A 24367-nucleotide genomic window follows, 5' to 3' on the forward strand; every position below is an offset into this window, starting at 1 on the left:
ATGGAAAAAGTTAGAATACAATATCTAAATTCATAACATAGTTTTCATTACCAGACAGTGCAACATTTAAAGCAAAGTATGCTCTAAGAGCAATACAAATAAATAAATAAATAAGCGAACAGACACAGCAAGTACTTTTCTTTACAAGGTATCAATAGTATTTCTCATATGAAGATGAAATAGAAACTATAGAATAAATGAAAAAAGTCCCAATTTAAAATAGAATTCATTATTTTAGCATTTGAAAAACAAAATATTTCTCTGTGTACAAATAAGTCCTACCAATTTACAACAGCCTTTAAGGTATTACTTAAGTTGACATCCATGCTCACCTGAACTCTTACATATACCACTACATCAACAGGAAAAGAAGAATATGCTGATGTTGATGAAGATACTAAGGAAGCTGTAGATTCTTCTAAAGGATCTTGCATATCAAATTGCCCAATATCTTCATCTTGTGAACTGATGGCTTTAAAAGAATAAGGAAGTGATTACATATAACTTCTTAAAAATGAAAAATATGTTATAAAAATTATGGTAGAAAAGTATGATACCTGTATAATTCCTTTCTATTGGAGTTATAGGTATTGTTTCAAGGGCCTTTTCTAGAAAGTCCAACAGGCAAGGGCTAATCACCATTTCCTCAGGCAAAGACTGAAGTGCAACCCAAGCATACAATTTGGCTGTTTTTACGCCACCACTTCCTTTACCTTTGGCTGAAAGATTTGAAAAATAAAGTGAAATACTAGATCACAAACATCAAATAGAACACAAATAAAAAAGTAAGAAAAATTAATGATAGATCAAAGGTGAGGTTACCTTAACCCAATTCCTGAGGTATCCTTAACCCAATTCCTGAGGTATTTAATAACTTAAATTATTAAGTCAATAATGTATCTCTGGCTAATCCAACAGATCCTCAGCATTTCTGTAGAGGATATGGCTTAATTGAGATTGATTTAAACCATCAAGAATACATTTAAATTGACAGTTTAATAAAGCTTCTAATTTTATAATCGGGATAACTAAAAAAGATCACTTTTAAAATCTTAAAATGAAATTTCCATTAGATAGATAAATAGATCAAATTTTATATTTGCTGATAAAGAAATAAAGGGAGACTAGTATAGATCTATTTCAAGCTATTTAGCTCTCATCAGCTAGCCATACCCTCACTCGGATTCGAACTTGGGCTGCCTGCATATTAGGCAGTTGTAATAACCTCTGAGCCACAAGTTCTCCTCCCTTTATCAGATGAGCCTGGTCTACCCCAATATGGGAGGGAGCATACTGCTTCCCTTTCATCTTTCAACTCCAATCCAGAAACCCTCAGGCAGTTGATTGCCCGAGGGCTCCTGGATTGGAGCTGAAAGGCAAAAGGGAAGCAGTATGCTCCCTCCTATATTGGGGTAGACCAGGTGCTTCAACAGAAAAACACTTTATGTATTTATGTATGTATGTATGTATGTAAATTGAAACATTGGATACTTCCTGTGACAAAATACTCTAGTGTGGATTAGCTCCGCTATAATTATCCAAGAAAAGAAAAGAAAAAGATATGATTACAGCACCAGTACTGCAAACTAGTAATTCTCTAGTTTCATCTTGTGGCCAACTGTGGATAGGGAAAATGAGAAAAACCAAGTGTAGAGTGCCCTCAAATGGTCTAACTTAAATAAATAAGGATGCTGTATGTACCTGTACAGACTGGAATGAATGGGTGCAGTCAGACAATATGGCAAACTAGGCTTAAGGCTTGCCTGGAGTTATATCAGCTGCTATTTCTTACATATGGTATCACCCGTATAGGAGGCATGTGCACGAAATCATGCCTCAGTTTTTAAGATGATCTTATTTGATTAAGATCACTATTGGATTCTTTTAGTTAAAACCATGAGATTTCAGATACACATGCCCGACTTGCCACATTGTCTGAACATATTCAGCATATGTCAAGTATCCTGTAAATAAGCATGTACCGTATTTTCCGGTGTATAAGACGACTGGGCGTATAAGACAACCCCCTACTTTTCCTGTTAAAATATAGGGTTTGGGCTATACTCGCCATATAAGACTACCCCTCTTCCAACGCACACCAAATAAAAATTAAAAAACATCAGATTTGATTTCAATATGGTAATTTTAATTCAAATGCTTATGCCTTTCCAAGAATCTAGTACACCAGGATACAGTGGCCTTAAATCTGTTGCTGTGATCTGGGTTAGATTTGGCCCACTGAAGTGCAAACAAATGTATTTTATTTCGTGTCACTACATAACCGTTTTGGCGATGCTCATTCACCATGTCTGCTACATGTTTTTCGAGTTCTGGCCAATGTGGGGTGCCTCTTCTTAATGCACACTTACCCCTTGGCATACTCTTTAACGCTTTTACATTTGCTTTCCAGTCCCGAACCATCTTTTCTGTTACTCCATATTGTCTTGCAGCAGCACAGTTATTATGTTCCATGGCAAAGTTTAAAACTTTAAGTTTAAAACTGGCTTCATATTTCTTTCTTCTTGCTGGTGAAGCCATGATGGGGTCTTGACTGTTATATTTGTATACTATACTGTATGTACTGTTGCTGTACTGTAGAGAAAGGTAATGGGCTACGTGTAGTGGCAAGAGGGCTATTTTGTACCAGGTTTTTTTCCTTCACCCATGCAGCCTTGTCGAGATCCGCACACTTCATGAATCTGAGTTGCTGGCACTGACTGATGACATTGACAGAAAGCTGTGCCAATCTAGTCAAGGCTGCATGCTGCTGAATGCTGGAACCAGCTGGCTGCTGAGCGGAGCTTCTCCCAGGCATCTAGGGGGGTATTACCGACGCTCCGACTTCCCCAGCTGACCCCCACCGGTCTGGGGAAGTCAGAGCGTCGGTAATATCTCCCTGGATGCCTGGGGGAAGCTCCGCGCAGCAACCAGCTGGTTCCAGCATTCCAAGGAGGTCCACGGTGAAAGCGGCACCGCGGTCGACCTGGGCCAGCGCCTTGCACACCTGGCTCTGCGTCTCCATTATGAGAAGCTCCATGCGACTTCGCATGTCTCTGCCCCAGTCGCGCAGCTCTCGCAATCCGCTCACCGGAGGAGCCATGAAGTGTTCGCACCGCCTTGCCTGATCTTCCTCATCCTCCTTTCCCCATGGCTTTTCCGGTTGTAATTGGTGTTGCTGCTGCCGCCGAGGCTGCTCCTTCATCTCCGCCCGCCGCACCAGACCCAGCCCGGCCAGCATCGCCGTGGCTCCCGCAGTCCAAGCGGATCGGCACCCGGGCTCGCAGGTGAAGGGTGGGAGTGCGCAGCGCACTTTCCTGGCTTGGCGCCAATCCGGACGGCTGCAGTAATGGTGAGAGCGGGCAACCTTGGGAGAGCCATTTCGGGACTCCGTTTTGCATGTGTAGCAGATCCCAGTTACCAAGAAACCCGGAGAAGAGGCACAAGGGGGGTTTATCAAAAAGAAGCTTTAAAAGAGGTCTCGATACAGAGGACGCGGCGAGCATGGACACCGTCCACACAAACAGGCACCAAAGTCTCATTGCGGCAACGTTAAGCCGCGACTTTACACGCCTCCTAGTTTTAGGCTGCTTGTTCCAATGCCTTCGCGATAAGCCGGCAGAATCAAAACTCTTTTTTTCTTTCTTTCCCTCTCTCTCTCTCTCTCTCTCTCTCTCTCTCTCTCTCGGCGGCTTTGAACCCGTGGAATTGGGGGGGGAGGGGGAATGTTATCAGCAACACACAACAACAAAAAGTGTGTGTTTGTGGAGAGGGGAGGTAGTGGTAAAGGCGGCAGACCGGTTTTTTTTTCCCCAAGCCGATCTCTTTCGCGGCGTATCCAGCCCGACCCCATTCAGAAGAAAGGCTGCAGCCGGAAAGAAATGGGGGGGAAAGACATCTGCACCTTTTGTTACATACACACACACGAAACCCACAGTTTTCTGGTCTCTCGCGCAGATCTGTTGTGGGGTGGGGTGGGTGGGAGCCACATAATTCCGGGAGGCGAAAAGGGGCGCAGGGATATTTCCAGAAATGAGCGAAATAATGCAATCCATGCAGCGACACCCATATTCTCCCATTCAGATTCTACCTCTGGCTGAGAGAAAACTGCCTTGAAAGTTTCTCTGCCCCTCCCACCCTTTAAACCCAAGACCCTGCCTCGTTTGCAGACTAGAGCACTTCTTTCCCCCGCCCGATTAGCCCAGGTTAAAATCTTAAAAGCTCGGGCGCCCCTCAAGCCACTTCTCCCGACATCGGGATGAACGAGAAAGCCGTTTTAGCTTCACCTATTCTTCCACACACACCCCTCCACCCCAGAAGGTAACTTAGCGCTGCTCCTCCTTTCCCCATGGCTTTTCTGGTTGTAATTGTTGCTGCTGCTGCCACCGAGGCTGCTCCTTCATCTCCGCCCGCCGCACCAGACCCAGCCCGGCCAGCACCGCTGTGGCTCCCGCAGTCCAAGCGGATCGGCACCCGGGCTCGCAAGCGAAGGGTGGGAGTGCACAGCGCACTTTTCTGGCTTGGCGCCGATCCGGACGGCTGCAGAAGGAACTGGGCACCGGCTGTCATGTCTTTTCTCCTGTGCGGGATTCGGCACCTGGGCTCCCGGGGTTTAAGCCTCCGGGCCTGCCCGCGCTGCTCCAGGATGTTCGCTTCGGGCTCCTTGGAATCGCTGCCAGGCGGTTCTTCCCGTTGGGGCGATGGTGGGTGGCTCCCGCAGTCCAAGCGACACCGATCGCTGCCACCCACCATCGCCCCAATGGGAAGAACTGCCCGGCAGCGATTCCAAGGAGCCCGAAGCAAACATCCTGGAGCAGCGCGGGCCGGCCCGGAGGCTTAAACCCCGGGAGCCCAGGTGCCGAATCCCGCACAGCAGAAAAGACATGACAGCCGGTGCCCAGTTCCTTCTGCAGCCGTCCGGATCAGCGCCAAGCCAGGAAAGTGCGCTGTGCACTCCCACCCTTCGCCTGCGAGCCTGGGTGCCGATCCGCTTGGACTGCGGGAGCCACAGCGGTGCTGGCCAGGCTGGGTCTGGTGCGGCGGGCGGAGATGAAGGAGCAGCCTCGGTGGCAGCAGCAGCAGCAATTACAACGGGAAAAGCCATGGGGAAAGGAGGACGAGGAAGATCTGGCAAGGCGGTGCGAGCACTTCATGGCTCCTCCGGTGAGCGGATTGCGAGAGCTGCGCGACTGGGGCGGAGACATGCGAAGTCGCATGGAGCTTCTCATAATGGAGACGCAGAGCCAGGTGTGCAAGGCGCTGGCCCAGGTCGACCGCGGCGCCGCTTTCACCGTGGACTCCTGGGAAAGAAAGGAAGGTGACCCGAATTCTGGGGTAGAGTGGGGACGCGTTCCTTTCTCGTGGGCCGTGCACTGCCTGGCACCTCTTGTAGGTTGGAACTAATTTAGAGTACAGCTTCCCCTCAATGTTGCCGGCGCTCCCAAAGTGTCATCGGTCAGCGCCAGCAACTCAGATTCGGGTACCCGGCGTATAAGACGACCCCCGACTTTTGAGATGATTTTCCTGGGTTAAAAAGTCGTCTTATACGCCGGAAAATACGGTAACTCAAACGTTTTTCTCATGCTAAACAAAAAAAATCAACAACCCTTCATTGTCAATACTTCCCCCACTCCCCACCCCCATTCTTCATTTAGTTTGAAGGAAACAACAATCAATATACAAAGTTGAGCAACCCATGGAAAATGTAGTCTGCTTGCAGTACTAGTAACCCAAGATCATGTTACCAGTATTTGCTGAAATAGCTAATTTTTGGCAGTGCGTTTTTGGAACAATTTTTAGCTTAAGAACTTAAGAGTGGGAATGGGTGTAATTTGTTACCTAAAAATTTCCCATTAATTTTCTTACCATTAAACTGTTCCGAAAGTTGAAACGCTAGAAATTATTCAGAATTTAATAGACGTTAAGGCATGTTCAAGTACCGGTATTTATCATTTTTCACAGTTTTAAGGGGCATGAATTAAGAGTGGCAATGGAAAAGATTTACAAATCACTCCCATTCCCATTCTTTAGCCTTCTAAAATGATGAAAGATGTATGAGTTACACGCTTCTAAGTAATCTTTGCAAATGTAGTCCTTTTTTAAAATCAAAACTACTACCTAAAATAGCCCCTCTGTTATCCAAATTTCAGCAAAATTTAGTAAGAATTCAAATAGTTAGGTATTATAAAATGTGTATATGCTTAGAGACACGATTCTGAAATTAAGGATTTCTATTTAACATTCTACATTAAGAATCACTGATTTCTTGTCTTCCACATATAATGGATTTCAAGCATATTTAGGAATTGTGAAAATTATCCAAATTTTATTTCCAGTTTCCCCAAACATTGACACATTAATGCAGCAAAAATAGACTAAAGAATATAAGAAAAACCATTTATAATAGTTGATAAAGTAAAATTTAACAGAGAAAAACTAATAAAATAATCAGAAGTACTAAAAATAAAAAAATTATGTCGAAAAATGTATCACATCATCAAACAGAATACTGTATTTTTCGGAGTATAAGACACACTTTTTTCCCTCCTAAAAGAGGGTGGAAATGTTGGTGCGTCTTATACACCGAAAAAAGCTATTTTTGGCTTCGCGAAGCCCCGCTCGTCCCATTTTTGTGAAAAATGGGGTGCGCAGAGGGTTTGCAAGGCCTGCAGAGTGCTCCTGGGGGCTGAGGAGGGCAAAAACCTTTTTTTCTTATTTACCTTTTTGAAATCTTGGTGCGTCTTATACACCAGTGCGACATATAGTCCGAAAAATACGGTAGTTTATTAAGTTACAAATACTGATCTAAGTATTGGCCTCTACACTATGACAAAAGATTACTAAAGTTAAAAGACAAACAATGAAAAAAAGAAATGTTTACCTGATGGAATAGGTGGGGGTTGAGGAGCTAGTAAGGTTTTAGCCTTGATCCGGGTAGGAGGAATAACATCTTTCATACTATACAACTTTGATTCTTTGGAAAAGGTTCTTTGAAGAGATGAGCCTCGAGATGTATTTGGCGAATCAGTTTTTAACATCTTAGAATTGTAATGTAGCTGAAACAAGACAAAATAAGATTAAAACCATAGGTTTCTGCATAGCCAAAACTGCTGGGGGGGGGGGGGGACGACAAAGAGCAGTGTAAAGAATAGAAGAGCATAAATTAACTGAAATGGAAAATATAGGGACTGACAGAATTTTGATGGGCCAAATTAGATTAAAAAAAATGTTCTGGAAAGTTAGGTCGTGTAGACACCGCCTACCAGTATATGATGTACAGTTATTCCTAGTTATGTGGAACAACAGTATTAAATAAGTTATAAAATGTGTAGAACTATCTGATTGGATATAATTAATCTATTTCATTTGTAAATGTTGTTAAATGATGCCTGAAATTATTTTTGAAAAGAATCCCAGTATCTTTGCCATTTTAAAACAATAGAACTACAGCAAAAAGAATGTTTTCAATGTGAAATGTATTTTAAGGACAAAGAAAGGAGATCTTTTTAAACAAAATGTATTTAGATGCAATAACCCTCTCTGAAAATGAATGTTTATCTTCTCCACCAGCAACTTAATAACATGAATCACTTTTAAAATGTAGATCTTGTTGGCATCATATGTCCCACTTGTCATTTCTTTATCCTAGCCTTTAATTGCCTAGGAAAAAGCCTTAAAGTTTTCTATAATATATACAATGTTTGTCAGCCCTTTTTACTACTGTACCAGACACCTAATTTTTCTTTCTCTTTTCTTCAAAACTCTGCCGCCACAAAATTCCCGTGCCTCACTATCTGAAATCGTATTCAGATAGAATTATGTATGCAAATATATTTGATTTGGTAGTGTATTTGAAGAATAAGTTTGTGCCACACATCCAAAGTGGATGCAGTGCATATATACAAGAATAATGCTATCAAATAACAAGTGAGACATAGAGAGAAGGATAAAAATTATCACTGGCAACATGGTAGCAACTCTTGTGTGACTGACAATGCCACTGATCTGTTGAATTGGCAATGTGGCACACTGGTTTACCTCAAACTTATTCTTCAAATAATTACTCATCCAATCTTACTAGTATTTCCAGGGATAAAGGTATTGTAGAATTTGATATTAAAATGTTTTTTTAATTATGAAGACAATAAAGTGGACATGCTAGACATATAATGAATCATACATTCTGCATTGAACAGAGGCACTCTAAATTAGCCTTAATGCTTATCAGAAATAATACTTGCATTTCCTAGCATATTTACATGTTTCAAAGCAACAACTACATTACATGACAGGCTAAGGAAAGTAATGTGAAACTGCAATTCTATTTTATCACATTATATAGAGGAAATGTCAAAGTTTTTATTTTTTACCTTAACATCAACACCAGGAATGTAAAATACTGTTGTTTCCACATCAGTAGACTTTGTTTGAAGAGATGCTGGTACTTTCTTTCCAGCCAGTAAGTGGGTAGTTGATGCATAGTTAGTTTGAAATTTCCTTTTTTTAGAGGGAGAGTCTTGATCTAAACTTCGGGAACTGCGATCATAGGTCCTAAAATATATATATATATAAATACACATAGTCATTATTTAATTACCCTGGACATAAAGGCAATATTAAGTCATTTCAAAAGCTCTGAATAGTCATTGTTAGTTAAACTCACTGAGAATACCTCAGAGAACTGAGAACAGAAATATTTGGCATGACTTGATTATGCTCTAGCTTACATTTGGCTTAAGGCTCTCAGGCACACAGCATAGTAGGAAAGAATCTTTATCAACTAGAAAGAAGGGAGTGTAGTAGTTCAGTTGGTTAGGACACTGGGTTGGAGGTTAGCAAGCCCATGCTTGAAACCTAAGTGCCACTACATGGCAGGGTGAACTCCTGTCATTTGCTCCAGCTCCTTAATAGGGACATGAAAGGAGCCCCTGTAGGCATACCCCACCCCTGAAAACACTGATGTCACCAGCTAATCCTTTCAACCCAGAAGCACCTTAAATGGTGCCCTCTGACACAAATGGGGAACTAGGAAGAAGCCACTAAAGCATTAGATTGTCCTCTATCAACAGTCCAATTCAATTTTATATACACTTTTTTAAAAATTCCAACACTTCTTTCTTCCACACTTCTCACTACTTAATAGATTTTTTACTCTACAGTTTTAGCCTTGAAGCTGGATAACTGTTGGTTGTTGATATAAATAACACCCTTGTCCTGAGAAACTTTCTCAACTTTCACAAATATAATTAAAGTCTGGCTTGTCTATGTGATTCAATGGTTTTAGCTGTATATTTTCTCTAGTTTTGTGCATTATACAGAGTCTACTGGAGTTGGGCAGCCAGTAAATTTAAAGATAAGACAAGATGAAATAACTCATGATTTCCATGAATAAATTTTTAAAACAGCAAAATATTTCTCCTTCTTCTATCTACCAGCAAAATATTTCTCCTTCTTCCTTCTACCAGAAAGAGAAATATTTCTCCTTCTTCTGTCTGGTAGACAGAAGTAGTGATGTCGTCACTACATCATCGGGGAATCTTCCAAAACAAATGTGGAGGTGGGAGAAGAGAATCTCTTCCATGATCAGAGTCTATTTTGTAGCCAAGCCTATTTTTAAATGAAACAAATTCTTCTACTTCTGTAAATGCATTATTGTACTTGTATATTTGTAATGTGTTTAATTGCATTTAAATATTTATTTCCTCTGGCATCATATTCAGTCTTCCATTCATAACACAACAAAGCCAGAAATGTTGGATGTTTATTGAATTAACAGTAATAACGTATCATGCTTAAGTCATACAAATTGCTTAAGTTTAATCTGATTAAACAAGATTTAAGTAGGCCAACATTTTCCAAAGTATGTCCCATACCTGATTATGACTATTTTATATGCAATTTAAGTAAGATGGACTGTTTTGATTACACAATTTTTATGTCAAAGTTCTTGGCACAAAAAAGGGGACATTATTCAAGTTGTCAAATTGTCTTCATATGGAATATTGCAACTGATTGCTGATCAATATCACTAGAGATTTCATACAAGTTTCAACATAAAAATGTTGCTACTGCTCTAAACATACAGTAGTTTGGTAAACCTGCTCAGCTTTTTGCAGGATTTTACCTCCTTAAGCTTATGTCATCATGTTCTTGCTGGAGTGTTGTTGGATGAAGTACACACTTCCCACAGTCAATTTCAACTCTCACATCAAGTTCAAAGTCAATATTCCTCTCAGTAGTTGTTCCAGTTATACTTCTGTTGGCTGGAGATGTTGGCCAACGTTCAGTAAACAGTTGGTGAACGGCAGCAAAACCTGTAGCTTTCTTACGAGAAGCAGTCCTGCAAAATATTTAAAAATGTAGATTTGACAAACTTACCTTACTGCATGCAATTTGTTAAAATATATTTCCCTTGATATTTTTAACAGTGTTGATGAATTCAATAGTTAAACTATCTGAGATAACCAGTATTTTATTTTCATTGAAAGTGGTATGGAGATTCTGTGATTGGGCAGGTCCATTACAATGTAATGTATCTATCACATTTTCTCACTAAAATACATTTAACCTTTGAGAACAAAATCCACAAATATACAATAGTAATCTTCATTGGTTTTTTTCTTCTATTCATGGATCATGGGAGAAAACCAAAACTAGTCAAAATTGCTGCTTTAAAAGAATTTAAAAGATATAATTTATTCACAGTGTTCTTACACTATTTAATTTAAACCTACCCTACACTAAAAAAAACATTTATGCAGCCACAAAGCAGCTCTGATTAAATGTTAATATAGCAGCATATAATGTTTTAAGAAATGTTCCAGACGCTCATCCCATTCAAAGTAACTAGCAAATTCCCAACAAATGCTATATTTCTACAGCTTAAAAACAGAACCGGAAGTGCAAATGAAAATGTTGGGTTCCTAATATGTTGATGTTATATTGTTGTTTAATGAAATATAGAACAATTTTTATATGAAATTTATGAATAATTTATTAATTGCATTCAAATCAGATCTGTAATGCACTAGCTACCTGCCATTATACTTAAATAGAAAGGAAACTTTCTCAGGCTACTTGACATCCTAAACATCCAAAGATGTGTCAAATATTGAGTTACAAGGCAGGAGTTCCAAGAGTCATGGTTATTTTCTGCCACAGACAACTGCATTTAGTGTTTTTTGTTAGCTCTGCTAGCTGAATTATCAGAACAGATTAAATATCCTGCCATTTTAAAAATTTAATAGTTCGTAACATCAGCATAACATAAAGAGTTCAGACCAAATATTGTATAAAGAAAGCCAAAGGTTTTTTTATATTCATCAATATGCACATATTCAGAGTGGTTATGCTGAAATGAATATTCTGTTTTTACAAATATGCTCACAGTGCTTTCCGATAAACATATGGCTTCTCTCTGTCATGATCTTCCTCTTTTTCTGAATCTTCACTTGATGAAGACAAGCTGTCATCTCGTCTTCCTTCTTCAGGCTGGAAAGGAATGCTTGGTGAGAAGACAGCTGGAGTTTGGGGTGAATTGAATACTGAGCATGATCCTTCACTAGTGTATGAGTTATGGGATAGACCATCAATAGTTACTGACAAAAGATCCAATTCTGTCTCCTCTGGAAACTGATTACAAAGAGACAAAAAAAATATTCAAGTTATAGCTACCAACTATCTCAAGGAGTGGGGAGGAAAAATCAGATTCTTAAAGGCAAAGCAGTAAATGTTTCATTTTGTACAGGCCAAAGAAATGAAGTCATCCTTGAAATATGTTTTAAAAATAGATGATTGAATAGCCTTGAAGAAGTATATCAGAAAAAGAAAAGTGAATGCATGTTATTTAGATATAGCAACAGCTTAGATTGCAATATATCCTACTACAATAATTGAAATAAGCATTATAAAGCATAAAAAAGCAAGAACCTTATAGGCCTCCAATTAACAAGAGAAATTAGCAGAAATTATTAGAAAATGGAAGCTCATGCAAAATGCTGGCACAGTATGCACCCTATTATCTTATTTTAAAGTAGTAAATATGATTAATTTAAAAAGCTAGATTTTTAGACAGTAATGTTCTGAAGGGAATTTCTGGAATGTTGTTTTGATTCCTAATAAGCTAAGATGTAAATCTTCAGGTTTCAAGTAAATCTAAAATATCATTAGGTGTGGAAAACCCTTAAGGTTTGCAAAGGCACAACTTTTTAAAAACTAGTTTTAGAAAAATAGCCCCAAAAAGTGGTGGGGTAAAATGCTCTGTAAGTATGGAATGATAAGAAACTATGGGAAAAAATTAAGGATGGAAAGGGGAATAGAATGGAGTTAAATGTTCTTGAAAAAAACATGGCCGTGCTTGGCTTTTCCAATTGCTGCTCATTACCAGCAACACTGCTGCCTATGTGCTTCGCGCAAAATGAACCAATGATGATGACCTGCAGCACTGAGATGCTGATTGTACTTGGTTGTTATATTTTACCTGAAGACTTTTGCTTTTATGACTCTAATGATCTTTATGCTCCACAAAAATTAACACACCTGGATACTGTATGCATACTGTACACATTGGAATATCTATGAATATCTGGGAACAGTTATGATTAAGCATCGACTCATAAATTCAAAGTAAAAATGGAATCTACTACCATAAATGGTAAACTGTTTATTGTAATGAACTGATTAAATTAATGTTGGCTCAACTTTAACTGAAACTAGAAGAAATTTATATCTTCATACTTGTCCAGATAGAAAACTTGGAAGCTCTGTCACTTATCAGTGAAAGCTTGAGGATAGACAACCTCTTTGGTTCTAAGGATCACAAATGATTTGGGTTGACTATTCAGGAGCCTCTTATTTGTGCATATATTCATATACATTCATATGAAAGCACTATGGTAAGCCTTTCTTGTATTGCAAATCTCCTGCACTCAACAATATCAATGTGGAGATTGGCAGAGAAAGGCTATTGAAGTCTTAAGGCATAATTCACCACATGTTATAGTCATTGCCAATTTTCAGAAAGCACTGTTTTATCACTATGTGTCTAGGGAAGTCTCTCACTAAATAAACTCAATTATCAGGTAACTGTCATAATGAAAAACTCATTCGATCTATACAGAAACAGATCCTTTCAAGAAATTGGTAATAACAGCTTGGTAATGGAAGAAATTTGCCTCCTGCTCTTGGGTAAGGATCAAGAGAGGCAGCACATGGGAAAGGAGAAGGATTATGGGAATCAGAGTAGTACAAAGAGCTACTCCAAAGACTGTGTAAGGCTGCAGAGTCCAATAGAAAACTACAGCATGCCCATTACTAGAGGTCATTCTTTTCTACCCGGAAAAACCAGTAACAGGACTTGATTCCTAAAATGCTCTTATAATATTGAAGCTTTATTTGGAAGCCTGCTCTTCATATATAAAATATTATTAATGTTAATATATGTAAGTCATGCTGCTAAAAACTGTCTTCCAAAAAGACAGATTATTTTATTTGTATTTTGTGTCTCTGCATGTATGCATGTGTACGTGTGCATACACACAGAGACAAAGATTTATGTTTACTGCAGCTGAAATCAATCCTGGAGTTCCCCATCCAATAAATATGTAAACATAACATTTTGTCTATCTCTCTACACATCTACACACATACACAGCCTTCTGTTGGCAGTCACAAACCACAACTGGGTGGGGCCAGCACAAAGAAGAAAATTTACTGAAGCTAATGTTTAAAATGATCTATAATCTAAGGCTGATAGCATCTATGGTTTCACACATACATTCACCCCTCTATACAGAGAAACATACTACACAGAAAAACATTATCCTATCCTCCTTTCATCAAAAACAACTATGATGAAAAAGATCACTAGAGGTAGGTTAATGGAAAAAGGTAATGTTGGTAGGAAGGGAAGGTGAAGAAAATGAGGAATAATATTGGTTAAAGGTGGGAGAAGAGTTAATTGAATGGTATCCTTAGGAAAATGTTAACTTATTTAGGATAGCAGACCTTTCCCAAGGATTATTAATTCATTTATATTTCAAAGATAATTGTCATAATTCGCATCATCAATGGCTTGCATTTTCACTCATTCATGCATCTTTTGTTATTTCTCTCTAACGCACAGTAAAGTATTTGGGAGAAGAAAGTCATTCTCTCTCAAGAAATATGGTATTTTTAGATTTTTATAAAATCTGTGATTCAGGTTCAAAGCAAGTAATCACATATTCTGATTTCCCCTCTTGCTAACAGCATAGGGGAGGAGTATTTGATAAAAGAACTGGGGTCAACACAGACTAAATTAGACGGACTTTGTTCCAAGTATACTAGGGTAGGGATTATAAACCATGTGTAACTTAATTAACAATGCCTTAATGTAGTATCAACTCTTTACATCTGGATTCAACCGAATTATTTTAAAATTAATTTCATAACTGAAAGGAATTAATTTCAGTAACACCCTCTTTGTTGTATTTATATTCCTAGACAATTCAATTAGAAAGCATAAAGTGAGTAACACCTATTATTGAACTATCAGTAAGTTATATCAACCAAAATGGCTGAAAAATAATGATTTTTAAAATTATTTTACAAGGTTTCCTATGAGCTTCTATTCTACAAGTTAGTTGTTTTTGGTGTAAAAGTTTTATCATTCAAAAACTATTAAAAATAGTTTTGGGTTGAGAGTATTTATCATGGTGCCAAGGGGTATTCCCTCAGTACACTGATGAATACTCTCACTCCAAAATAACAAGTAATACTGAATTATTATAATACTTCCACTGTATTATAATACAGTGACCTACTGTATTATAATGTGCGCTGCTTAGCTGGCAGATATGATCAATGAAGCAGATTTTCCATGCAGTTAATTAGTATACCTGTTGATTTTACAAATACCTGAAAATACCCTTCCCCTGGATAGCTGGATTGTTGTGCAATCCCCAAACCTGTTCCATTCAACTTAATTAAAAACGAAAAAGAGAAATTATTAAAACAACACAGTACATAATCCTGGGCTCTGCTGTTTCAATATTTTTTATTAAAGACCTAGATTAAGGAACGGGATATTCCTATCAATATATTCCCTTTAATCCAGGAATACCAAATTTGCAGCTGCTAACATTTAAAAAGTGAATAGAAAGACACACAAGTGCAGGATGGGTGAATCCTGACTCAGAAGTAGTAAATGTGACAATGATCCAAAGATTCTGGTAGATCACACTGACATCTAAAAAAGATTAATGAACTAGACTGAAATTATAGCAAAGGCTATAACGTAATGAAGGGATGGAAAACCAAGTCCCATGAGGGTATGTTTAGCCTGCAAAGCAGAAGGCTAACATAAGCAGGACAGAAGTCTTCATATAGCTAAAGGGTTGTCCTACAGAAGTAGGTTTGTTCTCCATTAACATGAGGGATGGACTACAGGAAAGGAGATTCAATTAGATATTGAAATGAATTATCATTTCAATATCATTATCAGTAAAAATGATCACCTAGTGGAGTAGGCTGCTCCATTAAGTAGTATGTCAGCTTTCACTATAGATTTTCAAATAAATAGGTATATATTTGCCAAAAATGCTTTAGCAGATTGTGAATTCAAGCAGCGATTTAAGAGTAGATGACCTAGAGCAGACATGGGCCCAGATTTGGCCCGCAGGACTTCCCCAGAGATGGCGAGGGACCGGCCTCCTCTTCCCAGGCCAACCTAGGCACCCTCCTTGGCACACGCACAAGAGGTTCCTCAGCCCATGCAGCGCAGGTGGATCTGAGCGCTGTGACCACTGAGTTGGCCCTCCAAGCAGCAGGCAGAGGCAGAGGGGCAAAGGGAAGCAGTGATCCGGCTTGCCAGATGCACTGAGCAGCTGTCTGCCCGCCCACCTGCTCCAGTCCACTATCTGTCTTTGCTTGCACAAGGCCGTCGCAGCTGGGACAAGCCAGGTGGCCACATGGTTGCCCCATGGGCCGAATCACACGGTTCCCCCGTGCCTCTGCTTCCGCATGCTGTTGGTACCTGCCTGAGGCTCAGCCCCCACCGTCCAACCTCGTCCTTCAGCTCCTCCACAAACGTGGGACGAGCCACCCGCCCGCCAACCCACCTGTGATGGCCCCGGAAAACAGGAAATGTGGGGAGCCCCCATCCCCCAAAAGCAGCCGGGGCTCCGTAGCCCATGCAGCAAAGATGAGTTTGAGCGCCAGAACCACCGGCCCAGCCCAAGCAGCAGGCAGAGGCAAAGGCATGGGGGGAGGCATGCAATCTGGTTTGCTGTATACACCAGGCCGCTGCCTGCCGGCCACTGCTTGCCCAAACTCAGCCACGGCGGCAACGCACAAAGCCAGATGGCGGAACTGGGGCTCTTTGTGCTCCTCCTGAGCACTCTTTCCCCACCATCCAACCTCATTCTCCAGTGAGCATGCCGTCCACCTCACCTCTGACAGCCCTGGCGAACGGGAAGGGCGGAGACTCCCCTCCCAGCTCCACCCAAGCCCAGCCCGGAGCTGTCCCATGTGCCCTGCACCCACGCACTTTAAGGCCCCGCAGCCAGACCACCCATGCCCCTCCACCTGCTTCACCTTGCGACGGCGGCACCAACAGCAGCAGCGCCCTCTAGCAGCCACCCTTCCAGGAGGAGCCACACAACCCCTCAGCCCCTTCCCAGCCCAGGCAAAGAATTTGAGCACAGCAGCAGCAGTCTCGAGAAGGAGGCAAGCGCAGCCAGGAGTCCACCCAGGAAAGCGGGACTGGGCTGCAGGATTCGCGGGGCTCCTCTGGTAGATGAGGTCCCCAGCACCTGCCCTGGTCCCACCCCTTCTGCCGGAGACAATGGCTCCTCCCAGGCCACCACAGGCGCCCCCAACACGAGCATCGTCCAGCTGACCAGGCCCACCCAGACAGCCGCAACCACCCGAGCCACGCCCACCCAGCCCCCTGCGGGTAACCACAATCTTGATGCAGCCCTCAATGAAATCAAGTTTGAAACCACTGACCTAGAGGCATCTTCCAATTCTACAGTGTGTGTGTGTGTGTGTGTGTGTGTGTGTGTGTGTGTGTGTGTGTGTGTAAATATATGACACTGGCACAAATAAAAAGAAATAATCTTAGCATACATGTTTACCCAAAGCATTAGTGAACTTCTTAGGTATTGCCTTACCATATCTTGTAGATTGAAAATTACTCTGGACCCAGCAGATGGCCCTTCAACACAAATTTCTGGAACTTCTTCACTTTCCCCAAGCCTTGTACAATAAAATTACAGTAACAAGGAATTATGATATTTGTAAATACTCATATTTTATTACTACTACTTGAGAAGGCAAAATATGATTCCTTCCATTCCCCCAAAATGCCACATTTCACTGTTATAGCTATTGTCATACTAATGGGAAAAATTAAATACATGTAAACCTGAACACACTTTAAGGAACTATTCAAATATTTTTTAAAAAATTACAAAGAAAGCATGTAGTTTAAAGGCGCTGGCTCTTTTCATATATTAGCATATATTTCAAATCACTGTTATCTCTAGAGCTGGCAAAGTGATAGTCAATGGGGCCTAACAGAAACCTCACTTTTTAACAAATTATAAATAACATTAAACAGAAATAATTAAAGAGGACATGATGCAAAACAAAGCTTCATCATTATTTCTAATAAGCCTTTGGGCTCACAAGGGCTCAATGCGATGATATAAAACATTCTGAGCATGTAACTTACTTTCTTACAATACATGACTTACAACTGGCCACAGTCTTCATAACAACTATTTTATAAGTTTTCTCATTGCATATACTCAAAAATCAAAATATTACTGATCTAAAAAAGATCCCTATCCCATCTTACCTTGTTCTGTCCATTCTCTTCAGAGGTGGTCTTCCTGAAGCTGAAATACCTTTAGTTCGACTATAGCTGGGTTTATATCCTAAACCCCATTTATCTTTCAGAGATGCTGCCTGAGATATACAAAGCATATTATTCTCACATTTTAATCTGACAGTATTCTTGCATAATTCAGGAATTTGGCAAATAAAATACTAACGATCACACAAGACTAAATAGTTGCAATCCAGAAATAAGCAGACTTAGGTTTCTATGAACCTACATAAATCCCTGAGCAGTTATAAAAATAGTATATACTGTAAACAGGTTAGAGACTTGGGAGCTGAAAACAAAATATTCTGCAAGCAGACAGTAATAGATAGAATTAACTTTTTTCTTCTTGCCTTGAAATATTTTGCAACCTTTGAAAAGCCTTTAGAGAATGTTAGGAAGGATTGATGGAGAAGGAGATTACTTCAAGTTAGATGGAGGTGGATTTAAATTTAACTTTGTTTTTTGAAAAATTCCAGTACTGAATGACGTTCCACCAATATCTCAAAAAAAAAAAAAAAAGTATCTATAAATCTTATTTTTGGCATGTGTGACTATGTTCTATCTATTTTTAATAATATGAAAACAAAATTGATGAGAGTGAAAAGGAGCTTAAAAATTGCTCACCCTCATACTTGACCTGCGTAGTTTTTTACGGACATCTCGGCGAATGTCATTGACAGCTACTGACTCTAATTGTTGGTATCGTTGAATTTCTTGATTTATTGTTCCTTCACTTGCACCCAGTTTCCTAAAGACAAGATTGATAAACAAAATCCCGCAATCAATCATTCAATAGCAATAGTATTTGTTAAGAATGATGGCTCATTTGCCGAGGTTTTCTCTTCATCTTGAAAGGTGGCCATAAAGGAAAACAATTATGCAAAGCACTTTGACTTATTGCCATGAACTATAGTAAATTGGCAAAATATATTTGCCAAAATAAATTAAGGGATTTATAATGACCTGTAATTAGGAGCAGTTGGTGCTCTCTGAGCTTGCTTGTTTTCTTGGAGATGTTTCATTACCCTAACTAGGTAACATCATCCTTCCTAGCACTGATGATGTTATCTGCTTAGGGTAATGAAACATCTGCAAGAAAACAAGCAAGCTGAGAGCATCAAGGACCCCTCATTTCAACCCTGGGTTACAAATATTCTCCTTTATTGGTGACCTGTAATTTTTAGCAGAGGGTATAAATTGAAAAAAGAATTCTGTCAGGCACCACTAATTAAAGCACAGGTTCTTAAATTGAGCGACACCACAATCTCTGAGGGAAAAAACAATAATATATTTAACAATTTAACTAGAATTAATGCTGGGCAACAGCCAAATACATTACTTTCTAAAATACACAGAATCTTTATCTTAATGTCTTAACTTCAGCTTATTTTATCAGTGATATCTAGAGATTGGTTTTTAGACATTTTTCTTTCCTCAATCAAAACTTTGGTTTTTGAAAAGCTAGAAATATGAAATAATTAACAAAAATGTCATTAATGTACACTACCATGGGCACTACAATAACAATTACGCTACTATTCACCACATTGAAACTCACTAACCTCTAGTGGGAAACTAGTGCATACCATGGAATTAGCTACTGGCAAAAATGATTGGGACTTGCACATGCAAATGTGAAACAAAGAGTCTAGCAAATTTTGACTGTGTTTACATTTTTCTAGGGTCACTGCACTGTGGGATTATGTGGGCAAAGCAGGAGTAGGTTTTGACAGTACTCCCACTTCTTACACAGGTAAAGTTGGCACACTGTTAAGACTTGCTCAGAGTTCTTGCAGGCAAAATGGAAGTCAGTTTTCACATCATTCCTACTTTCCTTATTGAACTCTGATTAGCTTTAAAAAAAATATTGCAATTCCTCAATTTAAAATTGCCTGAGGGGGTATCAAATCACAGATTGAGAGCCTCTTAATTAAATCTTTGTAAAATAAAAATAAACAATAATTTCCAAAAGTTGTTTGGAAACAACATACTTACTTTAAGTCATCAATTACTTTAGCCTGTTCATTCAACTCCCTGATATCAACTAAGCGCTTCACATACTTTCTTCCTCTTTGTTCTCCAGGCTGATTGTTAGATGATCCCTGCTTCCGATAGTCAGCATTCTCCTGTTTAAAAAAATAAGGAAAGCATTTACTTCATTGCCCACAAGCAGTTTTAATGACTAAGATGAAGACAGAAGAAGTTTAGCACCACCAATCAAAATACATGCAGAATCAGTTTAAGAAGTCAGATGATTTTTGATTTGCCAATACCCATATAGTCATCATTTGTTTAAAGAGATACTACACATGCTACATACATGTCCCCATGAGCAAGACCTGCCCACTTGTAAGTGTGAACTGTTAGAATAAGACGTATAACTTGATGCTGATCCCACCAGATATTCTACAGGAACAGAGTAACGTTGACTTTTGGGGCTCAAACCCAAGAGGTGATTTACAATCCGCTGCCCCAAAGTGAGCTTGCATATGTCTCCATATAAAGAACCACCATCTGATCTCTAGATGATAATAAATAGCAAGATTAATACTTCAGGAAATGAAACTTCCATTTTTCTTATTGTCTGCCCCTTCTCTGCCTGTAGTACTCTTTCAAACATCTTTGTTAGACTTTATTCAGGTATTACCTAAATACGCTACTAACTATTCCCAAACTACATGTTGTCAGTGTGACTTGCTTTCCATCTCCTATGTTGTGATCACAGCCACTATTTGTCATAATTCAAAATGGTCAATCAATTTGAATTTATACTATTCTGGGTAAGCAAACTGAGATAATTTCAACTAACTTTGGGTTCACAATGTGTATCTTTCACCAAATAATTACTGCAAAACTGGTTCTGGAAATCCAGGGTACTTTAGATTTGTTTTTCTTAAATATCAGTTCATATTTTGAAGCTAGTAATAATTTCCAAGATTTGAATGTATATGCAAAGTTATTACACAAAACTTTAAGGATTCTATTTTAATAATGTAAGTTACCAGCAAGAAACCAAGTCCTAACAAATACATCTTCAGCACTGCTAAATATGAGCACTTTAGTGATTAACACTATTCTGTGATAACATATATATAGAAGAAAAGAGTGCGACAACCTAAAGTTTGCATAATTGTGCACTTGTTTTTATATTATTGCTGAGTTGCATAATATATTACTTGTTTTTATTGTTAGTGCAATAAATGAAGGAAGGATTAGTTCACTTACCATGCTAACAGTGGGAGACATTGTATCAATTTCATCCTCATCAGATAGGTCAGCTATATTAACGGAGTTCAAATCAGCAATGTCATCTAAATCTTCTTCCCCTGTCAAAGTTGTGAGAGTATTTCCTAAAGCATTTAATCTTTTCCCAATGTTAGGATCCATGTGTACATCAATGCCACACATCTTCCACAGCACATTAAGAGTCCATGTTCCAGCACTGTTACTCTCTGTTTCAACAGAAATCGGGGAAATGTATTAGGATTATGCTTTTCAAAAATTAAAGATTGAAGCATGCAAAACTAAGATAGGGTGTTGCATAAATCCTTTTAAGACAGTCTTTATCTTATGCGCTAGACATGCTAAGGAATATGTGAACAATTTTTAAACCATATCACACATAATAGTTCGAAATATTTTTTGTTGATACACAGGAAACAAATACCATAAAGAAAAGGATGGATCTATAAGATCCTTCAAATAGAGAATTAAAGCAAATGTAATACTCTATTCTTCAAGTTGACATCATATTCTATAATACATCATTCTCATATGTTGAAAAGAAATTATGCTAAAATGTGCCAAGATAGTCTAGTGTCCTGATTCATTTGTTTAAAAATATGTACTACTTACTATTAAGAATCAAAAAAAGATAAGAGCTGAGACTGACAAGGCAGGAACTGAGGATCCCAGGCTACAGGGAAGCATTATGTACTTGTTGCTTCCAGGCTACCCAGAGACCAGTTAAATATCTATTAACTTGGAAAGTCATGAGTAAAAATTTAAAGTTTAAATTCTGGAGCATGGGTGTATATAAAGGCTCCAATTTGTTCGCATCATGTTGGGCAAACAAATCTTTCAAGCTTAGCTCTTGTCTGCAATAAAGCTTCAGATCGGAGTTTCCTTCTGTCAAAATGATTAAATGTCTGGAGAGCTAAAATTTACTACCAAACCCTGGTGTGAAATCTGGCAATAGCAATCAGTTTGTTGTTGCTGAATTTAACTCTCTTAATTTAAACAGTGAGATAAGATGGCGCATGCTAGAAAAAAAATACTTGTTCGTAGTTATCAAAGTTGACTTGAAAAAGAATATTAAGACAACGTTGTAAAATTCTGCCAATAAAGGAGCCTAAATCTTACCTGCAGCTGCTTGCCCAGTTGTCCTTGAACACACTTCATAGGTGCCATCTGGTACTACACCTAAAGAATGAAGAATATAGAACATAATGAACATACCAGTTTACCAAAGATTTATTTTAAATTATAGGTGTATAAGCACTTAAACAAAATTGAATTAAATGTATTGTCAGGCCTGGAAGCCATCTTTTGCATTGGGCCTTCAGGCCTGCCACATTTACTACTGTGGGAAATTGGGAGGGGGGATTGTATGGAGCATGACTGATATAGTCATAATAACATTCCTTTCTCAGAGAGTAAAGGACATCTTGCCCTGCACCTGGAGTGGCGTGACTGGGAGGCATCTCCAGTTGTGACAGTGTTTTGATTGGACCATGTGATGGACATGTAGGTGCTAGGCAGGGACTTTCCTTTGGGTGGAAAAACTTGGAAGCTTTCAGATTCAGGTTTTCCCAGATGAGCCAATATGACATCTCTAATAAAATGGAACTTTGAGGAACTTCAAGCCTCGGAGTCTTCTTTCGTTTAGGGTGTTACTTGGAACCCTGACATGTATTGTCCTTCTCAAACTTATAAGCCATTGATTTGAACAAATATAATGCTTGGCAAATTCTTACTGAAATTCCCAGTTTTGTAGTTGTTTACTAAGAGCTATTTTTCTGTGATGCAATATATTAAGAAGTTCATGAGAACTAACTCTACTACCTCTGTAAACTTAAACTATAGCCTAGAATATATATTTAAAATTCTAAAAAGTCAAGTTACTAAGAAAAATACTTACAAGCATTCATCACGAGATCTCCTATTATTTCTGGCTTCCAATCATCCCAGCTGGTTTCAAAGCCATCAGCAAAGCGGATGCAGAAGTTTTTAAAATGACCTTTGCTGACCAGGGATTCTGAAGAGCAGGCAGTAATTAAAGTGCTTTCAATAGTCAAGACTAATGCAGAGCCAGTGTCCAGGTCAGTTGTGTGGGTTGTCTGCAGTAAGAGAAGGTAACTATAGCAGTAAAATTTATTTCAACATCAAAATTTTCAGAGTTAAGAATTTTCCTCCCAATCCTTATAGTCTCTTTTTTCATTAGACACACCATATTCAGAGTTACTCTAAAATAAATGTTTTTCAATGCTTAACAAACCATTTATTTTTGAAATAGTTTATTAAAACTTGCTCTTAGAACAAAAGTACTACTTCTTTATCAAGTCAAGCAAGTCAAAAATAAACATGTTTTAAGAAGCATTTTTAAAATATTAGGCTTTCAATAATAGCTAAACAATAGCAGAAATCTATATAATACATTTTTAATTCTAAAATGAACTCAGTGATGAATGTAAGCATTTCACTATTAAGATTTAGTTACATTATATTAAACAGAAGGGGGAAATTCATGAAATTTAAGAAGAAACAAAAATTGAAAAATTGGAAACTAACATAAATATACAAAGGAATATTACCTATGTCCTATGTTATATTGATTTTTCTAGACATACATGTTTGTGTATGTATGTAATGCATGTCACATAGAAAAAATTCAAGTTATATGCAAAGTTCAAAAGATTAACAAGATTTATTTTCAAAACTGAAGATTTTATCACAAAATCTAAATATGCTTTTTAATAAACTGTTTAACCTTTAAACTAAGCATTCATCTTAAACAAAAGTTCCGTTAGCTTTCAAATAAGAGTTTCATTCTGGTAAGCAGCAAAGAAGTTAAAAAGATCTCTAACACAACATTCATTTTATAGAACTATTTCAAATTGTTAGCTACAAGACAATTTAATTGCTTTTCTTTTTAAAAATCAGCAGTATTTCCAAAGTATTTTGCTGCCACAATAATAAAATATCAAGGATTTTAAGAATTGTTAATCTGAACAAAAGTTAACAACTCAAATAGGTGTACTTATTCTTATTATTTTTAGTATTACCTGTGGTGTGTTTGTAATTGGGAGACAAATTCCCAAATCGTTAACGGTTAGTTGGAGGAAAAGGGTTCCAAAAGCTTGAGCAGATGTCTGCTGTATTCCTGGTAGCATATCAACAATTTCCTTTGTAGCCCTATGAACATCTTTATTCAAGGCCATTCTCTGTTCATTCCAGTTATCATAAGCAGCTTTGTAATTCAGCCAAAAGAGCACAGCTTTA

General features: G+C 38.6%; 1 protein-coding gene across 17 annotated transcripts in view; it reads right to left on the reverse strand.

Moving 5' to 3' along the window:
* BLTP1 (bridge-like lipid transfer protein family member 1) overlaps positions 1-24367 on the reverse strand; it is a 148110-nt gene that overhangs the window by 26954 nt on the left and 96789 nt on the right. For 6 of the 17 annotated variants that reach the window (XM_034401468.2, XM_034401470.2, XM_087874607.1 and 3 more), the window contains 16 exons: positions 24151-24362; positions 23007-23205; positions 22229-22288; positions 21092-21318; positions 20187-20387; positions 19862-19992; positions 18491-18614; positions 17837-17946; positions 17148-17232; positions 14893-14955; positions 11384-11628; positions 10121-10336; positions 8367-8547; positions 6878-7052; positions 558-719; positions 333-472 (listed from right to left, as the gene is read on the reverse strand). In XM_034401468.2, coding sequence (XP_034257359.2) covers positions 333-472; positions 558-719; positions 6878-7052; positions 8367-8547; positions 10121-10336; positions 11384-11628; positions 14893-14955; positions 17148-17232; positions 17837-17946; positions 18491-18614; positions 19862-19992; positions 20187-20387; positions 21092-21318; positions 22229-22288; positions 23007-23205; positions 24151-24362 — 2531 coding nt within the window. The remainder of the gene's footprint in view (positions 1-332; positions 473-557; positions 720-6877; positions 7053-8366; positions 8548-10120; positions 10337-11383; positions 11629-14892; positions 14956-17147; positions 17233-17836; positions 17947-18490; positions 18615-19861; positions 19993-20186; positions 20388-21091; positions 21319-22228; positions 22289-23006; positions 23206-24150; positions 24363-24367) is intronic. The other 11 variants (XM_087874611.1, XM_087874613.1, XM_087874610.1 and 8 more) reach the window with 7 other exon arrangements.

This window comes from Pantherophis guttatus, chromosome 8 (assembly GCF_059756535.1).
Source record: "Pantherophis guttatus breed Tessera chromosome 8, ASM5975653v1, whole genome shotgun sequence".
Lineage (NCBI taxonomy): Eukaryota > Metazoa > Chordata > Lepidosauria > Squamata > Colubridae > Pantherophis > Pantherophis guttatus.